The following is a 21,245-nucleotide window of genomic DNA, read 5'->3' on the forward strand; positions in this document are numbered from 1 at the left end:
CGATAAAGTAAGAAACAGACCTCAGTGCAGAAGACTGTAAAAACACAGAGGATGCTGATCAAGGAGAGAGTGTGTGTTGGTTTGTACAACATTCAATAAGTGGGATCTGATGGTTGGTGTTACAGTGAATGAATGGAGAGACACCAAGTATCAATAATGCATGTATTACATTGTGCTGAATACGGAGACTTCAACAGTCAATACTATATAATCTAATCAGACTCCCCACAAACCATGCAGCTCTTTACAGTTTGTTCCACTTTAACTTTATGTTGACTCTGACCTCAGCAGAGCACCACATCTTGCTTCCCTGAGGCTTGCTGGTGTTCAGTGGCAACGTAAGTCAATATTGGCACAGTGTCCACAAGGGTGCTGGAGCAAACTCCGAACCAGTGTGTTCCAGTGTGGGAGTGAAATGTGGCAGCAGGGTGAGAAGTCTCCCAAAAGCACCACACAAATGAGAAGAAACAGTAGAGGTGCAGCTTTACTGCACAGCAAAACACACAAACACCTCTCTCACTCTCTTACACACTCTCTCTCTCACACTCTTTCTCACACATACACACAGCTGACCTGAGGGCACCAGGGTTGTGTGAATTACAGCCATGCACAAGTGCACTGATGATACATAGACACTACATAGAGAGAAAGACTCATAAACACCCTAAAACCCTGCAGTTGACAGTGGCAGATCTCATCAAGGTTGCATCTGTTTGCCTCTCGCTGTGTCACTCTCCCACTTAAACACCAGGGAGTAAATCACATGGCTCTCACAGCGACAAGATCCTCTCATGTTGTTAATCATTTTCATCAGCTACAGAATGGGAGAGCTCACTACAGGTTGTAATTCTACCCGCACTGTAGCTGCTCGTTTGTTAGGGTCAGACATGAGGCTGCTGTTGATGAAATATTTGATGGAAATTCTTACAACTAGTTTCAGTATTTGTAGTGTTGACCATCACTCCTATCAGTTATAAGAACATTATACTCTCGAAGTCTGGGAACACGATGATAAGTCTGACGGAGCAAAAAGCCAAACTTATCTGGAAGAGAAAATGAACAGTAATGGTGAAATTATTACCCAAACTGTCTGTTGTAAACTTTAATTTTGACCTGTTATGTTTGCCGTATTTGCGTGTGTGTAGTGATGGATTATTACCATTATTTCAGGTGCACTGACTTTCAGTTTTGCTTGCAAATATAAGTGTTGTGATGTCGCCATGTACCCGATCTCAGTAAGATCCATGGGTCCAGTTTTTGCAAGCCTGTAACTGACCTGTTACCTGCAATTATTTCCGAATCTACTTCAGACCTGACCCGACCTGTCAGACCTGCAGTCTGACCCTGTGTACTAAAACAGAGTTGTCTACATGAGTAGACTAGGCCAAAAATAAATGGAAAACAGCACAGTGATATGTGCAGACTGTGGAGGTAAAAGCACCCACTAGGTTTTCAATCTTTTATTTCCACCTTCTAAGACCAACTTCTGAAAATCCTGTGGATTTCACACACAACTTGCACAAAATGGATAACTTCATTAACCCTTTGCACTTGAAGGATGCAATTTGCATCATTTAGCACACTCCTTCTCATCAATCAGTCAAGTCAAAGATAAAATCCATAATAGGCTTTAACTAATAAAACTAGGGTTTAGTCTAATTATCAGGATAAACAGGACAGGATTTCGGGCCAACTGCTTTCTTCAGTGTCCCAGTAATCCAGTGATAGTTGTTGAAATAGGAAGTGCTGATAGTTCATTCAGCAGGATTTCTAAAGCTGACAATCTGCCAGAAATGTAAAAAATACAAGCTAAAGAAACAGAGCTCAGATATAGCCCAGAGCTAACTCACACTGACTCCATGGCAACATTAGTTCCTGCCCTTATCCCCTAAAGCATTATGAGAACAAAACGTTGAACAGCATAATCCCCAATAAAAAAAAGATAACAATATGAGTAACAAACTCCATGACTATTATCTTTTTTCAGGTTGCACTAGCATTTTTATTTAATCAGTTCAACTTTATTGTCAGGCTCAGAGTCCATTAGAGAAACATACACCTCAAACAAGGTACAATACATATATTAAAATAAAAAGAAAAACATTGCCACTTTTTTTTAAATAAAAGTCAGCTATATCAATGTTTCCACAGGGGTGACTGGTATTGTACAACACTAAAACTAGGATTTGACTGCAGCATGATAATGGCATTCTGAGAATCATTCAGTCGACAAATACATTTGTAAATCAGATTTCTCAATAGAGCCTGGAAAGTGCTGACTCCTGCATTACAAAACAAGTTGCTTGCACTACACCAACTAAGTTTTTTAAGTAATATCCATATGCAGTCATTATAGGCAAACATGCATGCTCATCTTTTAAAACTTGACCCACAAGGGGGCAGTATAGAGAGGAGTGCAATATGCTGTAAAGAGACTTGACATGATCTGAACACATGTAGAATTTTCTTTCCAACATGTTAGCTTGATCCTATAACATACGTCACTGCCTATACATGTCAGTGTGCCCCAGATATTTTGTGTTATTACAAACACATAGCTCTTGCCCTGACAGATAAAAATCTGTAAAGTTGAGGCCCTTATCCCCTTAATTTCTACGTATCATGACAACAAACTTTTTTGCATTGTATTGCATATCATGTTTGACCCTATAATCAGATCATATATTCAGCAGGTGTTGAAACCCAGCACTCAGCACTGCTAGGAGAAAGAATGACCAGATCATCGGCATACATAAAATGGTTTATTAGGGTTTTACCAATCGTACAGCCAGTTTTGCGGCCTCTTAGTTGGTCAGATAAATCATTCATGTACATGTTAAAGAGGGCTGGTGAAAGTAGCCACCAACCCCCCTCCCCGTCATACATCATTACCACCGCCAAATGGAGCGGAGGCTCTATTGCCCCATTTGACCTTGGCATACCAGTATACCAGGATTCTTATCATGCTGTCAGGCACGCCCCTTTGATTCAATTTCACAAACAACTTTTGGTGATTAACTCAGTCAAAAGTCTTAAAGGCATCAGTAAAGCCAATTAGAACAGAGGAGTTTTGCCTTCTATACATTTCAGCTACTTCTTTCAAGGTATAGATACACAAATCAGTACCATGCACAGCCTGGAAACTAGACTGGTTGTCTGTGGTACCAATATCTCCACATAAATGATCTAATAGAATCTTTTCCAGGACTTTAGATACTACACTGGCTAGTGCAATTGGCCTATAATTATCGAGGCTCCCAACCTTGCCAGCTTTGTCCTTGATAAAAGGCACAAGAGTAATGAACAACATAGAGTCTGGGAACAGTCCATGTAAAACAAATGGCAAGAAGAGCTGCAACCTTTGAGCTTGCAAATTTAAGGTGCTCTTTGATTTGATCTGAACCACTTGCTTCATTATCAGATAGCTGTGTTATTGCTTGTTAGGCCTCATTAGTTGTGATTCCCAATGTATCATAGTTGGCAATATTGTCCACTTTGTAGGGGTTACTTTTAACAGTTAAACAGTTAAATAAAGCAGAGTAATGTTGCCTCCACAACTCTGTGATATTATCGGCTCCAGAAACTCCCTCTGTAGTGCTTGGCAGCAATGCATTGCCCCTGTTCAGAGCTCTCACTTCCTTCCAAAAGTCAATGACATTGTTACAAAATAGCTTTTCAGTCACAGAGTCTGCTCTCATAACTTGTTTGTGTTTGCAAATATAACAAATCTCATATTTATACCTAGCATTGGTGAGCTTTTTGCAATCCAGCACAGTCCCCTGTCTGGGCCAACCTGCCAGAACACAAGCCTTGTATGCCTCCTTAAGCCTTGAATGCCTCCTTAGCTTCTGCATGATGTGCAGCCACATGCTTATTCCAAACTGGTTTGATGTTGTGTGCGTTATCAGAATAAGTATGATCTACTGGCCTCATACACAACTCCTACAATACCATCATACATGGCACAGAGGGCTTTACAGTGAGAAATTTCATTACAGTTTACATTATAACACATAAATGCACCTTTGGGTGGATATACATTACTCAAGAGAACATCGGTTTCCCCATAGAATGACAAGACATCCTCATTTGTGCCATAGGACAGCCACCCCTCCTGCTATCCTTCCTCTCAGCCCCCGACAGCTGTAAGATACAACACGCATATGAGAATTTAAGTGGTCAGTGCAGCCGTAGCACCAACTTGCACAATTGCATCAGGTGTAGAAATAGCTATGCTAGACCCCGCAACCCCTGCCTTGTGTGGCTCATAATATCGCTGCACAACACAGCTGTCAGACCAGAGCTCTGGGTCATACATCTCCACAATGTCATTGCATTCAACACACACTTTAGATGAGCTGTATCTGTTGCTCGTAGTGACAGTACATTGACAGTTAATGTCACGGCCAAGCTTTTCATTAAGTTAGTTAGAAAGTGTCTCTTTAAAGGCCACATACCGTTCAGACAGTTCAAACTGTACCTTTCTTGAGACCCATCCACTCAGAGTCAGAGGTGTTCAAAGCTACTTGGACTAGTTTGCCCTGACTCATTGTTTTTATTTTAACTGTGAGGAAGTTAAGTCTCATAAATCATAGGTTTTAATCGAGGCCGGCTAAAACCTGGAGCGGATGAACCTCAACACATACTTTCCGCCATCTTGCTGTTGAATATTTATTGTTACTTAGGCTCAGAATATCCTATCACATGCATGTCTGAGTAGCGCAGCTTATTCTGAAAATAACAATATATGGCAGGCTTGGCTAAGACATGTGGTGAGCTATTCCAAAAAACCCAACTTTATGCAGTGAGATCATTGGGAATACAGCAGCAGACTTATTTACTTTGAGCAAATCTCCAAACCCCATTTAGAGATTTAAGAGGCCAGACGTTGCCTCTCTCACTGAGAGTTTGGATTGTAAATATGATGTCATGATGTAAAAAATGTCAAAATGGACCAAGACAGACTTTATCACTGGACATAATTTTCATATACTTTTGTTTCTTTCCATGATATTTTAATTTCATGTGAATTTGTATCTATGAATTAAAATTAAAAAATATTTTTTCCCCATTACAAGCACAATAACACCCTCTGGTTCAGAATACCGCCTCCTCCTGTTTTGTTCCAATTCAAGCTGATAATGACTATGCAGAGTAAAGTGGTGTGTGGAATCTGTGGAGTGAAGTCCACACAGCAGGAATTTAGTACCAGACTGTGTATTTAAACATCAGACTGAAATATCAGTGGTATTAAAAATCTCTTGAGCAGATGTCATGTAGGGTGGAATTTTCCCAAACCACAGGCATGTCCTGAGACACTCCTAACTGCAGATTTATGTTAATATCTTTGGCAGTGTACATACAGTGTGTGGTGTAGGCCTTCATCTCTAATGAGTCACACTATGAATTATTATTGTTAATTTCACTTTATCCCTATAGTCATTAAACCTATGTTTTCACTTGATACACATGTAACTTCCCATTAGCATAGACACTAAATGTCAGCCTGAGTTTCATCTGTTTTCACACTGATAACTGCCTGAGTTTATGTGTCAGACTTGGAGCCAGAAGGAGATCACTGACTGTGATGATGAGCTGATCCTGGCTGTGTTTCTGCTTTTTTCTATGTGATTAACAGTGGAAGTCAGTGAACACTAATCAGCCGCTTCTGCCAAAACATTTTTTTGATCTTTGTTACACATCACTCAAAAAAGGGTGTAGGTTTGGTTAATATGGGAGCGGGACACAGTGAAGAAAAGGGTTCCTCAACCAAAAAAATGTAATTATTTGAATGCTACACCCCACATTTAAATACATTCATATCAATCTAAAAATCAAACAAATTATGATGAAACTGATTAAACAAAATAATTTGAAATAATCATTATTACTAACCTCACTAAAAATCACATTTAGTTTAATTGGTATATAATGTATTTGCATCTTTACAATCTCTGATGTTAAAATAATTTGAGGGTCCCTTAAGGAGAACATTAACTGCAAATAAAAAAGACTAAATAGATTAAAGAGAACCTATGTAAATTTTCAAAAATGCAAAAAGTACATTTTTTCTCATAAAGAACCAAAGATAGATTTCAGAGCAAGAAAAATAATGACCCACACTCACCCTAACGTCCATTTTTGGCCACTACAGCCTATTTTTCTAAAGTGGTCGGGTAGGACCAGGTCTGAACAATGACTGAGGGAAAAACAAAGACACACTTCTTGGCAGTGGGAGGTGGTATTGAGCCAATTCATCGTTTAGCCACCACAAAACATAGACAGAATGAGAACAAAGGCGCCAACAACAAACATGTCTCGAAATACAACAGACCCATAAATGGGAGCACAGTGTGTTACAAGTAAGAAGAAAAGAGTAATATTGGCAGAAGGTTATCAGCATACACAGCCTTGCTTTAACTGGAAATAAAAATTGAAGTGAAATCAACAAATCAGGATGCATATGGCCCCAAACCAAATTCCTAAGTATTGCGTCACAATAAGATGACTTTTTCTGTAAGGAATAATATGAGGGATAACAATTTGAAATTCAGTAATTACATTACAGTGAGTCTGAGTAACACTCCATTATTTTGACAGTTTTGGGGGTCAATTTACTCACTGTCTAATGGTTGATATCAATTTGGTCTCTCTATATTCAGACTGATCCAGTTTGTGTTAGCTTGGCTCAGGGACTGGCTGTGTAGGGACGCCATTAGCTTCTACCAAAAGAGAGGAGATGACTGGTGCTAACTTCTTAGCCAGCTTACCAACACTGCCAGTGGTTAGCCTACATTCAGGAATCAGATGGTTTAGTTCAGAGTTGGAGGATGGGACTATGGAGAGCTGTGTGTGGTCACAGAGGCAAACGTTAAGCTAGCTGTGGTCAGTTAATACCTCCAAAATGTTGACAGGCTGCTGAATGTATCATTTTCTGTTTCTATTTGATAAATATAGAAGATGTCACATGAGGGTGTAAAGGATTCGGAATTGTTTAACGGCACCTTTGACAAAACTGTGTGGAATGCAAATTAAGTAACATGTATTTTTTTTAAACAGTAAGACATGTCCTTCCTGTCCCAACTGAAAATTACTGACATGTGTCATTCGCTTAAAACAGAAACAAAGACCATCTTAGCTTCACACTGTCAAAGCTTATACCTTTGTGTGTTATTGTCTGTTGGTGCAGGTAAACGACCGGCTGGACAGGTACTGCTGTGGTTTCAGACCTGATCCAGAAGAACCTTGTGTGGAAAACCTGCTACATGTCAAGTGTGACAACCCGAAGAATCTGCTGCTGGTTCACATCCTGGTACGTAAATATCACAACCAGCACTGATGTCTAATGACTGATTTCAAATTCAGTGCTCCCTTCAGACTGTAAACTTTGAGTTTTTCTGTTTCTGCCATTATCAAAACTAGTGTATGGAACAGCCGATTACTTGACCTCCGGTATCACATAGATTAATAATTGAAGTGAGGTGTGGATGAGTATATACACCAACACCATAAAAGAATCTAACATTCTGTTACACACACATATTAAAGGGAAACTTCTTTATTTTTGAACCTGGACCCTATTTTCATCATTTGTGTCTAAGTAACTAATGAGGACAACAATTTTTTAAATTGGTTCAGTATTGAGCGAGAGCACTTCAGCTGGCAGCTGCGAAACAGGCTGTAATGTAAACCAACAGGGCAATAGAGACCCGTCAATGAATGTCCACTAAAAGTGCTTGTTTTTGCCACTGACAGGCTCTGATTGTCATTATAAGTGTCTGACAACATTATGGAAAGGACCATACAGAGAAATTTTCTTTACCTTTTGCTCGATCCTGTCTGTTTGTTGTTGTGTCTAACTAACCAAGTCTCGCTCAAGGAGAAGTCTCGTTCTGAAATCTCTCAAGAGTTGAGCTCTCAAAATCAGCTAAATATTCAGCCATGACTTTGAAAATCTTTTGGACACTGAGATACGCTTCCTGTACTCCAGTACAACAAACTCCTCCCGGCACTCCTCTCTCCAACTCTGTCATGACTGAATATTTAGCTGATTTTTTTTACAAAAAACAGATGGGATCAAGCAAAAGATAAAGAAAAATGTTTTATTTCTCTGTAGAGATTCTTTCCATAATGTTGTCAGACACTTATAATAACAATCTGAGCCTGTCTGTGGCAACAACGAGCACTTTTAGTGGATGTACATTGACGGGGCACTATTGCCCTAAAGGATTACATTGCAGCCTGTTTCAGCTGCCTGCTGAAGTGTTCTCCCTCAATACTGGACCAGTTTCAAAAATTGCTCCCATTAGTCACTTAGACACAAAATGATGGGAAAATGGGGTCCAGGTTGAAAAATACTGAAGTTTCCCTTTAAGTACCATAATAGTGAATGTTTTCTCATTTCAAGTATAATGAGGTTTACATTTAAAAATACAATACATACCAGAGAGTGTTTGAAAAGTGTGCATCCTAAAATAAAGTGGATGGATCATAATGGGCTCTTAGATTGTTTATTTGCTGTGGCTTCAGTTCGGATCATTTCAGTGGATATGTTTGCTGAAAAGATTTGTGAGACAACCTGGTTTGAACTGCCTGTAGAAAGTAGCTTAAGAGTCTGTCCATTCTTGATCAAAAGCTGTGTTTTCATTGTCTACTTTTCTCTTTTTAGAGCATGCCATGTGAAAAAAGTTCTCTGACTCGCTGTACTCGCTGTAGAGTTCTGATTGCCAGCTGTGCTCATGCTTATGGTTTTATGGGACTTGAGGGTTTAATGAACACTTAAACTCGATATTTTCAGTAGTGTTTTCGTTATTTGACCATTGCACATGTGATTAAATCATTTCCAATTAGGCTCTTTGCAATTTCCAAATCATCAAATTTTATCCTGAATAAGAATATCCACTCACACTGATCCAAATTCATTTCCAGATTCAGAGAAATGCGTCCTTCATTATAGTTACATGATTTGAAACACTACAAGGCCTTCAGAGTGTTATCTCTTTATTTACAATGAAGACACAAAGATTAATGAATTATTCTCAGGCAAAGGACAAGTTTACTGATCTGTGCTTTGAATGAAGTGTTACAATAAAATCTAAAATGTTTTTCCCGCCATATCAAATTGTAGTTTAAATTCAAAGTTTTAAACGTCACTGTTTTCTGTTAGTGTCATATCAGTATTATTCATCATATCTTTTGGAATGAAGAAAACAAAAATCCATGTCAGCTGCCCTGTTTGTTTTCTTGTTGCACAACATTTTGTTGCTGTCATTCTTCATGGCAACACAGGAGAACTGATCTATATTTAAATTATACAACAGAAGCATATATTATCTTCCTAACAGTGTTGATGTGTGTGTTTTTCATTGCTAGCAAATGAGCTCTCAGGCTGGCAGATGTTTCTTAGGAGGAGATGATTATGTTACATATAATGTGTATTGTCAGCTGCAACATGTAAAAATAGATGCCTCTTTGTGTGAAATTACAACAGGAGCTTTTTTCACTCTGCAGGGGATCTACAGTCTTCTGGGTCTTCCAGTATCACTCCATTTACATGCTGAATCTTCAATGAAGTTATTGTTTTTGGTGGTGTATAGATTGTCATATGTTATTAGGTTGATAATCGTATACTCATATTTCAAGCACTTAATGTTTTACTACCTCTCTCTGCAGGTGTCATGGGGAAAATGAAACTGATTTGTGTACAAAATTAAAAAGTGGTGCTCTTGGATTAATAGTTCTTAATGCACACATAATTCTCAAGAGGGGCTGTCAAATTAAGTCAGTAACAGTGACAGTTACATAGCATTAATAATATTTTAAAGTATGTGAAAGATGTCAAATATAACACATTATTGTTTAATGCAATATTATTTTCCACACAATATTGACATACAGTATTATTGTTATCTTATAAAGTTAATAGGGCAAATGTGTCGGCAAACACTCGCTGATATATACATTCAACAGATAAGGTGAAACATTAGCAGTCATTTGGAGTCAATGTAAAGCCAGTATTCACTCTCCTTTTAGCTCTTTTTTGTCCCATTAACTCCAGAGAAAAATGTCTGTCTCTTTATGATGTCTCTGAATGATTTTGCTTCCTGCTTTCTTGCAGTGCAGACGCTTGCTGCTTGCTCTCACCTCTGTTTGTATTCTTCTGCTGATATTCTTGTTTTTATGTTTTTTTTCTGCAAGAAATTACAAGCAGCAGCTCCTGGATACTTATAAATCACTGGGACTGTCATTTTTTTGTAGGTATAGTAGAATATTGCCATATTTTAATTATTTTATGACCTCCTCAGTATTACATGAGCCTAGTCTACCAACAGCACAAGCCTGTACTGCAGTGAGTGGAAACGTGGTACTTAGCTAAAGCTAATTAGCACCAAGATGCCCCCCTTCTCCACAGACAACTTTCACAAACTTCTAGAGCAGACTGCACTGCTGGAAACCAAAATTCACCAGTTAGAAGTCAATGTGGAAGTGAATGGATCATGTGGGAACGACACCACTTTACCATGGACTCAAAACAGAGGACAAGAGCATGCTAATACACGGCTAATTAGCACCAACAAGACTACCAAGAAACAGGAGAGTTGTACCAAGTAATAAATCTGGTAGTCCTCCCTGGAACTCTCTTGGAGCAAAGCCTAAGAGTAAATAATTTCCCTGGAAAATGGGAGGATGAGTAGCAGGCAGAGCTCAGCACCCTGAGATTTGTTATGCGATTGGCTGGCCTGCATTATCATCCACTCAGAGCGCCTCTTCAACCCCTGTTTTAAGTAGGACACAGTCATGGACAGTTGCGATAAGGAGAATTAGCAATAAACCTCCCCAACAACCAATTGTGCAACTGGGGATCAGATTTGCTTCACTGTTGCAGAACCCTGGATCTCCATCTGATGATTTGGATAACCTCTAATCTTCACACAGCTGGCTAAGGACTAAGAGTAAATCAGAAAGTAAAAGGCTACAGGGAAATCTAACAACTGGGCCTCAAACTCTGACTGTAGGTGACTTTGCTGTAAAAGGTGTAAGAAGCAAGTGCAGTAAGAATACTTAAATACTTTGCTTTCCCAAGGATATGTCTCTGACATGACTGAAAGAATCCTGCATATCATGGCTGCACATCCAACAGTGAAAAACATCAGTCTGCACATAGGGACCAATGATGTGAAACAACAGTCTGAAGTACTGAAACGAGACTTTAGTGATCTGTTGTACACAGTCAGCTCTCTAAATGTTAAGGTGTTTATCAGTGGCCCCCTACTGCCAGTCAGAAGAGGAGTTGAGAGATTCAGCAGATTGTTGACACTGGACACATGACTTTCAACTGCATGTACCATCGATTCAGTGCACTCTATTGACAATTTCAACTTTTTCTGGGACCGCAGACATCTTTTTAAGTGAGATGGACTTTGCCATAACAAGTCAGAAGATTTTTTTTTTTTATCTCTAACCTATTTTAGTTCCTGCATCACCCATCTGTTCCCTCTGCCAAGGACAAGAGACAAGAAGAATCAAAACAAGTAGACATGACACAATGCTGCAGAAACCTTGAAAGAGAGCCACCTCTGCCCCTGCCTGAAGAGAGCTTCAAACTTGAGAGACATCAGAGCCAAGAAGAAGAGTCCACCCTCCTCACCAACATTCACCTTCTTTAACCCCCAAACCCCATCCAGGTCCTCCTCTCCAGTCACCCTTTCACCTTCCTCCCCCCTCTTGGAGTTCACTTACCAGATGGAAGAGCTGGTCACTGCTGTGACCAAATTTACCACCCTGCCCTGTATCCCATTTTATCTCCCCTAACCCCCCCCCTCAGCGTCCATCTCCATCTCATCTTTTTGATGATTTTGCTGAACCGCTGTCTATAATCTGTGTTGACTTTGACTGTGTAGTTATTGTTGGTGATTTTAACATCCATGTTGACAACCCCCAGAACAGAGAGACTAAAGAACTGTGTGTTCTTGATAACTATGGACTGACCCAGCATGTGACAGGGCCCTCACACACTCTGGACTTAATCATCTCCAAGGGTCTGAACATTTCTAAGGTTGTAGTGACTGATGTTGCTTTCTCTGATAATTCATGTGTTTTCTTTGAGAGTGCTATCTCTGTGCACACAAATGTTCAAACAGAGGTAATCACAAAACGATATATCACTGAAAACACCAGTAAAATATGTATTCAGCCTTCTCTTCCACACCTGCCCTCTCTTGGGTCTCAGTCAATGAGCTTGTTGATAATTACAGTTCTAAAATTAACAAATGTCATTGATGCCATTGCACCCACTAAAGTGAAGGTTGTCTCTGATAAGAAAAGATCTCCATGGAGAAATACAACAGTAGTCAGAATAAAAAAGAGAGTGTTGAAAAGCTGAATGCAGGTGGTGAAAAATAAATCTCCAGGTTCATTATGACATCTATAAAGAGAGACCTCACATTTATAATTTGGAACTGAGAAATGCAAGGTGGTCCTTCTTCTCTGACATCATTGCCAAAAACAATAATAATGCAGGTGCCCTGTTTGCTACTGTCGACAGGCTAACAAACCCTCCTGTGTCAGTAGCCTCTGAACTTCTATCCACCAGGGCCTATAATGAATTTGCCTCCTTCTTCGCTGACCAAATTAAGAAAATTAAACAAGCAGTCAGTGCCTCCATATCAGGTACAGAGTATGTGTTGTCCCTGTGTCCACTTAAAATCAATTCAAGTAGTATGACACAATTTTATCTGATCAATCATAAAAACTTGCAGGACATTATACAACATCTGAAATCCTCCTGCTGCCTTGATATTCTGCTACAGGCTTTTTCAAAAATGTTTCTAGACATTTTAGAAACGTTTCTAGAAACGTTGCTAATGACTAACTATAGGCCCATATCAAACCTGCCATTTTAAGTAAAATCACTGGAAAAGCAGCTGAACAACTTCTTGGCAACAACTGTTTTAATGTCTTCCAGTCAGGATTTTGACCACATCACAGCACTGAGACTTGCTCTTGTTAAGGTTTTCATTGACATCCACTTAAACACAGACAGTGGCAGAATTCAGTCTTAGTATTACTGGATCTCAGTGCTGCATTTGACATGGTTGGCCACAACATATTACTAGACTGGAAAACTGGGTGGGACTTTCTGGAACAGTTCTAAACAGGAATTAAAAGATTTATGTCTCAGCAGGATTTGGGAAAACTTGTCTCGTTTATCTTCAGTAGACTTGACTACTGTAACAGTGTTTTTAAAGGTCTCTCTGAAAAATCAGACAGCTGCAGCTGATTCAGAACACTGCTACTTGAGTCCTCACTAAGACTAAGAAAGTGGATCAAATCACTCCAGTTCTGGGATCTTTACTCTGGGTTCCTGTCTGTCAAAGAATTGATTTCAAAATACTACTGTTGGTTTATAAAGCACTGAATGGTTTAGGGCTAAAATATATTTCTGATCTGCTGGCACATTATGAACCATCTAGACCTCTCAGGTCGTCTGGGACAGGTTTGCTTTCTGTCCCCAGAGTCGAAATTAAACATGGAGAGGCAGCTTTCAGTTTAGATTTTTTTTTAAATCAAATTTGAGGCTTTTGATTAATATCTTGCACTGCACTGTAACTTTTACTGTTTTGTATATCTTATTATATTTTAGCTATTTTAGCTTATTTTTTATTTTCTATTCTCTTAACTCATTAATAACTATTTCTAATTGTATTTAAATGTCCTTTTATGATGTGTTTCTTTTGCACTTTGTCTTAAAGCTTTTAATGTTTTATGTAAAGCAGTTTGAATTGCCTTGTTGTTGAAATGTGCTATATAAATAAACTTGCCTCTAGCTTCAAATGCTCCACTCTGTTCACCAGCTAGTTACCAAGTTTATGTGCTGTTTGGTTGCTGAGCAGGTAGTGTGCAGTTGGTTTATCTGAGCTTTTTCACTGAAAACAACTGCTTACTGCTGGAAATGCGATGATGAGAGCTGCGAGAGTGAGCCAGAACCAAAACAATGAGCTGAAAGATGCTAAAATGCTCTATAGAGCTGAGTGAAACTGTAGATTTGATATATATTAATACATCAACAATGCAGCTTTATTGGGCCATATCCATCCAAAATAATCCAAAATCAAAACAAAGCTCCACTAAATCCAGGTGGTTCATTAAGATTAGATCATCAATCTACCTCTGAGGCTCAGTGTCAAGTCACTGTAGCAGTAAGAACTGGAGTCCCTGGTTGTTGTGGCTACTCTGGTCTGTTAGCAGGGAGCATCTAGAGTGTTAACAGTGGGCTAGAAGCTCTGTTTTGGTATTGAGGTGCCTACAGCTGAACTCATTCTGTCATATTAATATCATTTGCTTATCAATTTCATCATATTTGTCCCTGTCTCCATCATACTATTTTATACAACCGGATGTTGTTTCAGCAATTCTGACTAGTTTTGGTTGCTATCAGTCAGCTGTGTGTGGCACTATGTGGCTAATGCAGTGTAAAAAAGAAGAAAAAACTGTGAAAATTGTCAGATCATGGAAAATCTATTTGACATGAGACACTTGGATTTATAATGCAGTTTTGGACTGAGATACAGTTGCAGGATATACTTCAGATTTTACCTGATAAACAACACTGTTATCTGTGACATTCCTTAAAATGACTCCATGTTAAAACGTCTACCATTGATGAACTGCATGTTCTATCGATTTGCATGCACAAATTATTCATTCAAGAGCATGAATTACTCATTTGTGCACACAAATTGTTCATTTGAGAATATGATTTATTCATTTGTACATACAAATCACTTTTTTCTCCATGACTAAACAAAAATGATGATAATAAATTTTATTATTTACATGTATGAATACCTACCAATAATATTTAAATGTTAATCCTACTCACTTCACTTCACTTCAGTTTATTTGACAAGCATAGAAAAGACTGATAAAAGAGATTGAATTAAATAAAAATAAAACAATATATAATGAAACAGTAACAACAACAAGAACAAAAGGATGAATATGACAACCTACAGTATTCAGAAATAGCTAAAACTCGCCTTCAAACTACATTTTGAACAGTGCTCATGTCACCTGTGTTTCCTCTTTTCTCCTGACAGTCTGTGTGTGTGTGTGTGTTTGTGTTCAGGTGAGGAAGGCAGATCCCTCCAGACTGGTGTTCATAGACAACGCCGGCAGACCACAGCAGTCCACCGACAACCTCAACTTCAGGCTGGTGGAGGGCATTGATGAGTGAGTACAAAGTACTATTTTAGAGCAGCAAGATGCAAATTTGAGATATTTTTTGCTTCTCTCCAGCACCCAGATTCAATAAATTACATCATGCAGTGTCAGAAACTCATTTTAGCTCACAGCAGGCAGAAACAATGATGTAAGGAAATGTTTAAATAAAACACATCTAACAACATATGTCCCTGGTGAACAGCTTTCAAATCAGCAGCAGAGAAACGTCCACTAGAAGCTTGTTAGGGTTTTTGTTACAATGTCTGTCTGATTAGATTAGTGTGCATTCAATTAGCCTGCTATTCAATATGCTGAATGAATCAGGACTGATAGAAATTCCCCTTTGTCTGTCACTTAGGATTACTAAGCCGCTCCATAAAATGCTCTTAAATGTCTTAAGCCCGGACTTGAAGCTGAATGGAAATAGAATTTTAAAATCTGGTATTATTTCTCATCACTGAATAATATTAAGCAAAACAAAACGGAAATTGGTAATTTTCCAGAGAGTGACTCATTCAGATGCTTCTCATTTGAACAGCTTTTTGGACTGCCTTGATAGAAACTTTGTTCTAGTTTTAGTTTCTAGTTTTCAGATTTTTTTTCTGTTGTTTGCATGAAGTGAAAAGGAGTTGTCCAGTTCCATGATGGATGAAATCATTGAGGAGCAGCAGATCAGAGTCATGATGACATCTTGTAAGAAAGGATGTAACTGCATGGATACCTTGTGAAGCAAACTGCTCACTCTCAGGTGTTGGGAGGAGTTATTGCAGGCATCCAGCATTAGAGGGGGCTGTCCTGGTGGGCTCGAGGATTAAGTGCCAACCATGAATCACAATGTCCCCATTTCATGTTCAGCTGAGGACTTTTGTTGCATGTCATTCCCCATCTCTCTCTCTCTCACCTCATTTCATGTAGTTTTACAAAAGGATAGAAGACAACTACAGTACCAGTCAGAAGTTTGGACACATCTTCTCAATCACAGAAAATGTGTCCAAACCTTTGACTGTTATTATACATCAAAAAGTCAGACTTCAAAAAGACTTCAGTAAAAAGTAACCTTTAAGATCCCCTCCAGACATGTTTCAACACATATAAAAATACCCTGCTTTGACTAATAAATTGTGTTTGACGTGGTTTTTCCACAAAAGTTCAATTACCCTGATTAAAGTCTATTCCCAGTGTTGCACTGGAGGCTTCAGGTTTCCACATCACACTTACGTAAGTTGCATACTGGACCATGATTTGCTCCAAAGAAATCATGCTTTAGGTACATTCCTTAAAGGAGGGGGACTTCATATTATGTTTTCTGCACTGCCAATGGCAAGTGGAAGCTAAATATTACGTATTGAAGAAACTAAAAGCAGGAGTTTAAATCAGTTCATTTTCAGATTCTGGGTCAATTTTGCTTGAATATGGCAACTATGGTGCAATATTTTGTTCTCAGTTGCTGTGTTAAAGCATTCTGCATTTGTTACAACCCTGATTCACACCTCTGACTGGCTTCTTATCAATAGCAACAGCTGCTGAGGCTCAGGGGTATTGTAATAATAATGATAATATTGTATTGTAATAGTCAGAACCAAAACTGACAGAAAAAAAAACATGATTTATCAGAGAGCTGGAGTAATTTAAACTGGTTGCCATAACATAAACCTGTTATATTATAGTAAATTATGCAAGAAACTGAGGAATTCATTGCCATGAAATATGGCATGGATATCTATGGTCTTTGGGAACCAGATGACCTCCTGGCCTTCCATCAAGTGTGCTAAGTCAACAACAACATTTTTTGGGGCTCTGATGAGGTTTATGACGGTGTGACATTCAGTAAGCTGTCATGGTTACTAGAGGAGTATTTTTTGGACCTCCAGATCTTACCTCTGTACCACCGTTAATCCAGAAGTTCCAATATTACTATGTAATTTTCTGCAGAATATAAAAATCTAATGTGCAATTCTAATGAGATTTGCTGAGGATGTTAATTGTCTCCCAGAGGATGAATCCCTTTTTTATTATTGACAGTCCATGAGCTTCCATCTAGCACCTTCCACCCACGATATCTCATATATTTTTCACGTTACATTAAGCAGTTTTTAAATGTGCCGTACAAATAAACTGTATTAATAGTACTTTTATTCCTGCTGCTAGTAAGAGCAACATAGTCTTGTGGAATGTAATGAACATCTCAACCTCAAGGGTCTGCTAGAGGGGCTTTACACATTAAAGGGATTGTTTTCTTTTCTAAAAAAAAACAGTAATTGAAACTAAATACAGCAGATCTAATGCTGTTTCTCTCTCAGATTTCCAGAGAAAGCAGTGTCGGTTCTCCAGTCAGGCTGTCTGGAGAGTCTTCTTCTACGCTCCTTGTACTCAGACAGGGAATTCTGGGACAGCCAAGGCGGGGGCAGCGGTCTCAGGCCTCTCATTCGCACTGTGGAGCAGAGAGGGAAGATTCTCCTGCAGCACATCAGAGACAAGAAGCTCCGGCTCAAGCGAGACCTGTGACTCAATTTACCAGACCGACCGGAGTGAAACCTTAACACATCCTCCAAGATGATAAGCTGATGTCAAGATGAAATTTGCTCTGTGGGATGAAAGAGAGATAATGATGCAGTAAAAGAGGCTCTGAGTGAACATAAACCTGAGGATTCAGCTACTTCAGGAGGACAGCAGACGAGCTTGGATGTTAAAGAACTGTGTATATTTACAGTGGCCACCTCAGAGCACATGGGCTAGTCGTTTACAGAGTTTCAAACCCAACAGTGGTGAGATTATGTCTCAAAGTACAACCACAATCACAAAAGTCATCCCAGACAAAAGTGATTCTCAAAGTATTGTTAATATTATTTTTATCACTGAAGGGAAGGAAAAAGGATCTTTGGATGAATCAGAAATGCTCCTTTAATCCCCAGGCCTCTGTGTGGGCGGGCCTGTGTGTGTGCTTGATTGGCAGATAAGCAAGCAAGGGGAAGACACTATGTCGACAAATGTCTGCTGATAATTGTAACTTTCAAGCCGAAGAAAGACGGTGGTATTGAAGAATAAGGACCACACCATTTAGCATCTAAACTGACTGATGTTTACACTTGAGGGTAAGTAAGTGCCATAGCTGACTAGCCTGCAGTCTGCAGTTAGGAATGCCCTTTACACCAGAGGATCTGTTTGTTTTTGGTGTTTTTGCAAACATTGATTAGCCCTTGTTGTGTGGCAATGCAGTTCAGTCAGGCTTTTCTCTGTTAGCTTAGAACAGTGATATTTACTGCTTTATGCAAATAGGTTTGAAATGATATTTCATTTGATTTTTTGCAACAAAAAAAAAAAAGTTCCTTTTTTGACCCACAGACCCACAGCATTCTGATGGATTAATGCACACACAAGACACGCTGTCACGAAACAGATGTTTTGTTTTTTAAAAGACAGCACAGGAGATGTACACTTTATAATACGGTTTATTAGTTGTAACTTATGGCTTCATTAATGGTTAATAAGTCATTTACTAATACTTTGTCCATCAGGCCCAAGCTAAGGACAACTGAATAATAAAGTCAGCAGTTGAAAATGTTTCCTCATTGTCTCATAAGCCATAAGCAAAAGTTAGTCATCTGCATTTATTATTATAGTTCTAGTTTTTTTTAAAGAATACAAAGCCTGACCTGCTGTTGGAGGATAAACACCAACTACAACCTGGCAACCTATTTAATGGCCTAATCTACCAACATGTCATTTACAAAGCAGAGCTGCATTCTGTGTAGCAGAAAATAAACATCACTACAGATTACAGTAAAGACATATGAACATTACCACCAAAGTGGTGTCTTGAGGTGAAGTGTATCTCATTAAGCCCGTTATCATTGATGCTGCACACAGAGGACGAGATGATTCTGCTTTAGAAACAGCATCAAATATAAACCTCAAGGTAACAAGTGTGGCAGTGTGTTCGCCCTGTTGGCATAAAACAAAATACATGCAAGCTTTCATATCCAAAATGTCTAACTCGCACTAATCATTTGATCATCTGCTCCAAATGTAATACCCCTGTAGCTCTGTCAGTTGATAAGTATGCTTGTCACTCCAAATATATTCATGTTCTTCCATCTGCACTCTCCAACATCTCACCAAATGTCCCCTCACAGAAGGGAAATGTGAGACAAATTATTTCCCCGCTCCTCCACAACAGCCAAGTGCAGATTTTTCAAGCAATATAGGGGAAAAGAAGCACAGTCTATCTTTTTCTATTTCAACATTTTACTAAGAGAGCTTGCAGCAGTTTGAGTGATTGATTTGAATGTCTGTTTTTATGAGATAAGCTGTTCTGCTTTTAATCGAGGGATTAAAAATGACTGTCAGCAAATAGCTTCTGGACTGGGTCCTGGAAGCATTTCAGTAAAAATGGACCAAATATATAAATATATGTTGTTGTTTATTTTTTTCTTCTTCTTTAAAGGCACTTCTTTAAAATGCCTGTCCTTGCACATTGTTGAAATGCAGCAGTGTACAGAAGCAGAAGATAAAAGAAAAGGGATGAAAACTGGATGAAAATCAAGTGTCATTAGGGAAGGAATAGAGCTGAGGCTTTCTCTGTCTGAGCGACACATTTCTAAAGCCGAACTGTCACAAACATTCTTTTGGTATTTGGGTCTTGTGAAAAGCACAGATGATATCACTTGAAGCTGTTTTATGCCTTACCCACTCCGAATTAAAATTCCAGTCGTATTGGTAGTTCATGGATAAATTACATTTTCTATGGCTCCCTCTTTCATCACTGAATAAATGGCTCTAATGAGAAATGGTTCAAATGTGTGATCCTCTCTTTATCCCCATTTGATCTCTCTTACATTAAATGCTTTTTTGCTTCTTTTTTTTTTTTCTTCGTGTGTCAAACCACCAAAAGCTTGTGTGGCCGCTACTGGTTTTTATACTGCATTCATTTCTCTGCTCCTAATTTAACACATTTTTGGTCCAGCTCATTAAGCCCCATCTGGACTATAACATACTTAATGCATTCATACATACATTAGAAAGCCTGCATACTGCACTGCTAAAGGATAACAGGATCATGAGAAACATATGAATTATCCAGCATAAATTACCATGCTAGACCTGAAGAAGCCCATTCGCTTGGAAAATGAACAAGTGTAAGAAGCACAGAGAGACGGTTGATGTAAACCTGTTCAACCGCTGTTTGACATAAAACGGTAGGCAGGATTTTATAAATCTCACTGCCATGACTCCAAGGCTGCCTACTGCAACCACCTCTGCCAAATGTTTTTTTTTTTTTTCCACAATTTATCTATTCAGATAACTGTTATGTTATATATTCTCTGAATATTATTCCACTAAATGAAGATCCCAATGCTGTTTTAAAGCCTTCACAATGCCAGGAATACATTTTTGGTAAGTAACACCCATTCACTGTCTATTGTCTAAATGTGACCAAGGTCCACACTAGCTTCTGCACCGTTTTTACACCTATTTACCTGTATTAGATGCAGGTAGGATCAGCAGTTAGTGTTGAATTAGTGTGTATTGCATGGCTAGAGAAGAGAATACAAAATAGATTAATTTGTGATGTTAATTTCATACTGTAGAACTTAATTTATAGTAATGTTGAAATACTTAAAAAGTAAAAACTAGTTCATATGCTCAAATATATAATAGTAATTCATTAGGCTTGCTGACTCTGGTGGGGTGATGCACGTGCACCCTCTGTTAGCTAACTGCCACTGCTAACTAATATCATATAAATTGTGTGCTGCTGGCAGTGTTGACAACTATTTTCAGTGGAAATATCCAAAGCCTGCTCGAAAAGTCGTTATATGTCACTGGATGACATCACACAGATTTTTTTAAAGGGCTGGTATTGTGGAAAACAAGAACAATCAGCTTTGGGTGGATTAGGGTGATGGTGGAGCCTCCTGTGCAGTTCAATTCTATCTCCTTGGTCTTATTATTAAGACCGATTATTTGAAATTTTGAAATTCGCGGCTCAAGTTCGAGCGGTGTTGAGGCAGAACCCATTAGTA

The 21,245-nt window shown here is 38.8% G+C and overlaps 1 protein-coding gene across 2 annotated transcripts in view; it reads left to right on the forward strand.

The window, feature by feature from the left end:
• Positions 1-19,997, forward strand: part of gask1a (golgi associated kinase 1A) — a 63,777-nt gene extending 43,780 nt beyond the window's left edge. For both annotated transcript variants that reach the window (XM_067602463.1, XM_067602464.1), the window contains 3 exons: positions 7,190-7,312; positions 15,128-15,231; positions 17,523-19,997. In XM_067602463.1, coding sequence (XP_067458564.1) covers positions 7,190-7,312; positions 15,128-15,231; positions 17,523-17,727 — 432 coding nt within the window. In that variant the 3' untranslated portion in view covers positions 17,728-19,997. The remainder of the gene's footprint in view (positions 1-7,189; positions 7,313-15,127; positions 15,232-17,522) is intronic.
• Positions 19,998-21,245: the final 1,248 nt, after the last annotated feature.

This window comes from Thunnus thynnus, chromosome 10 (genome assembly GCF_963924715.1).
Source record: "Thunnus thynnus chromosome 10, fThuThy2.1, whole genome shotgun sequence".
Lineage (NCBI taxonomy): Eukaryota > Metazoa > Chordata > Actinopteri > Scombriformes > Scombridae > Thunnus > Thunnus thynnus.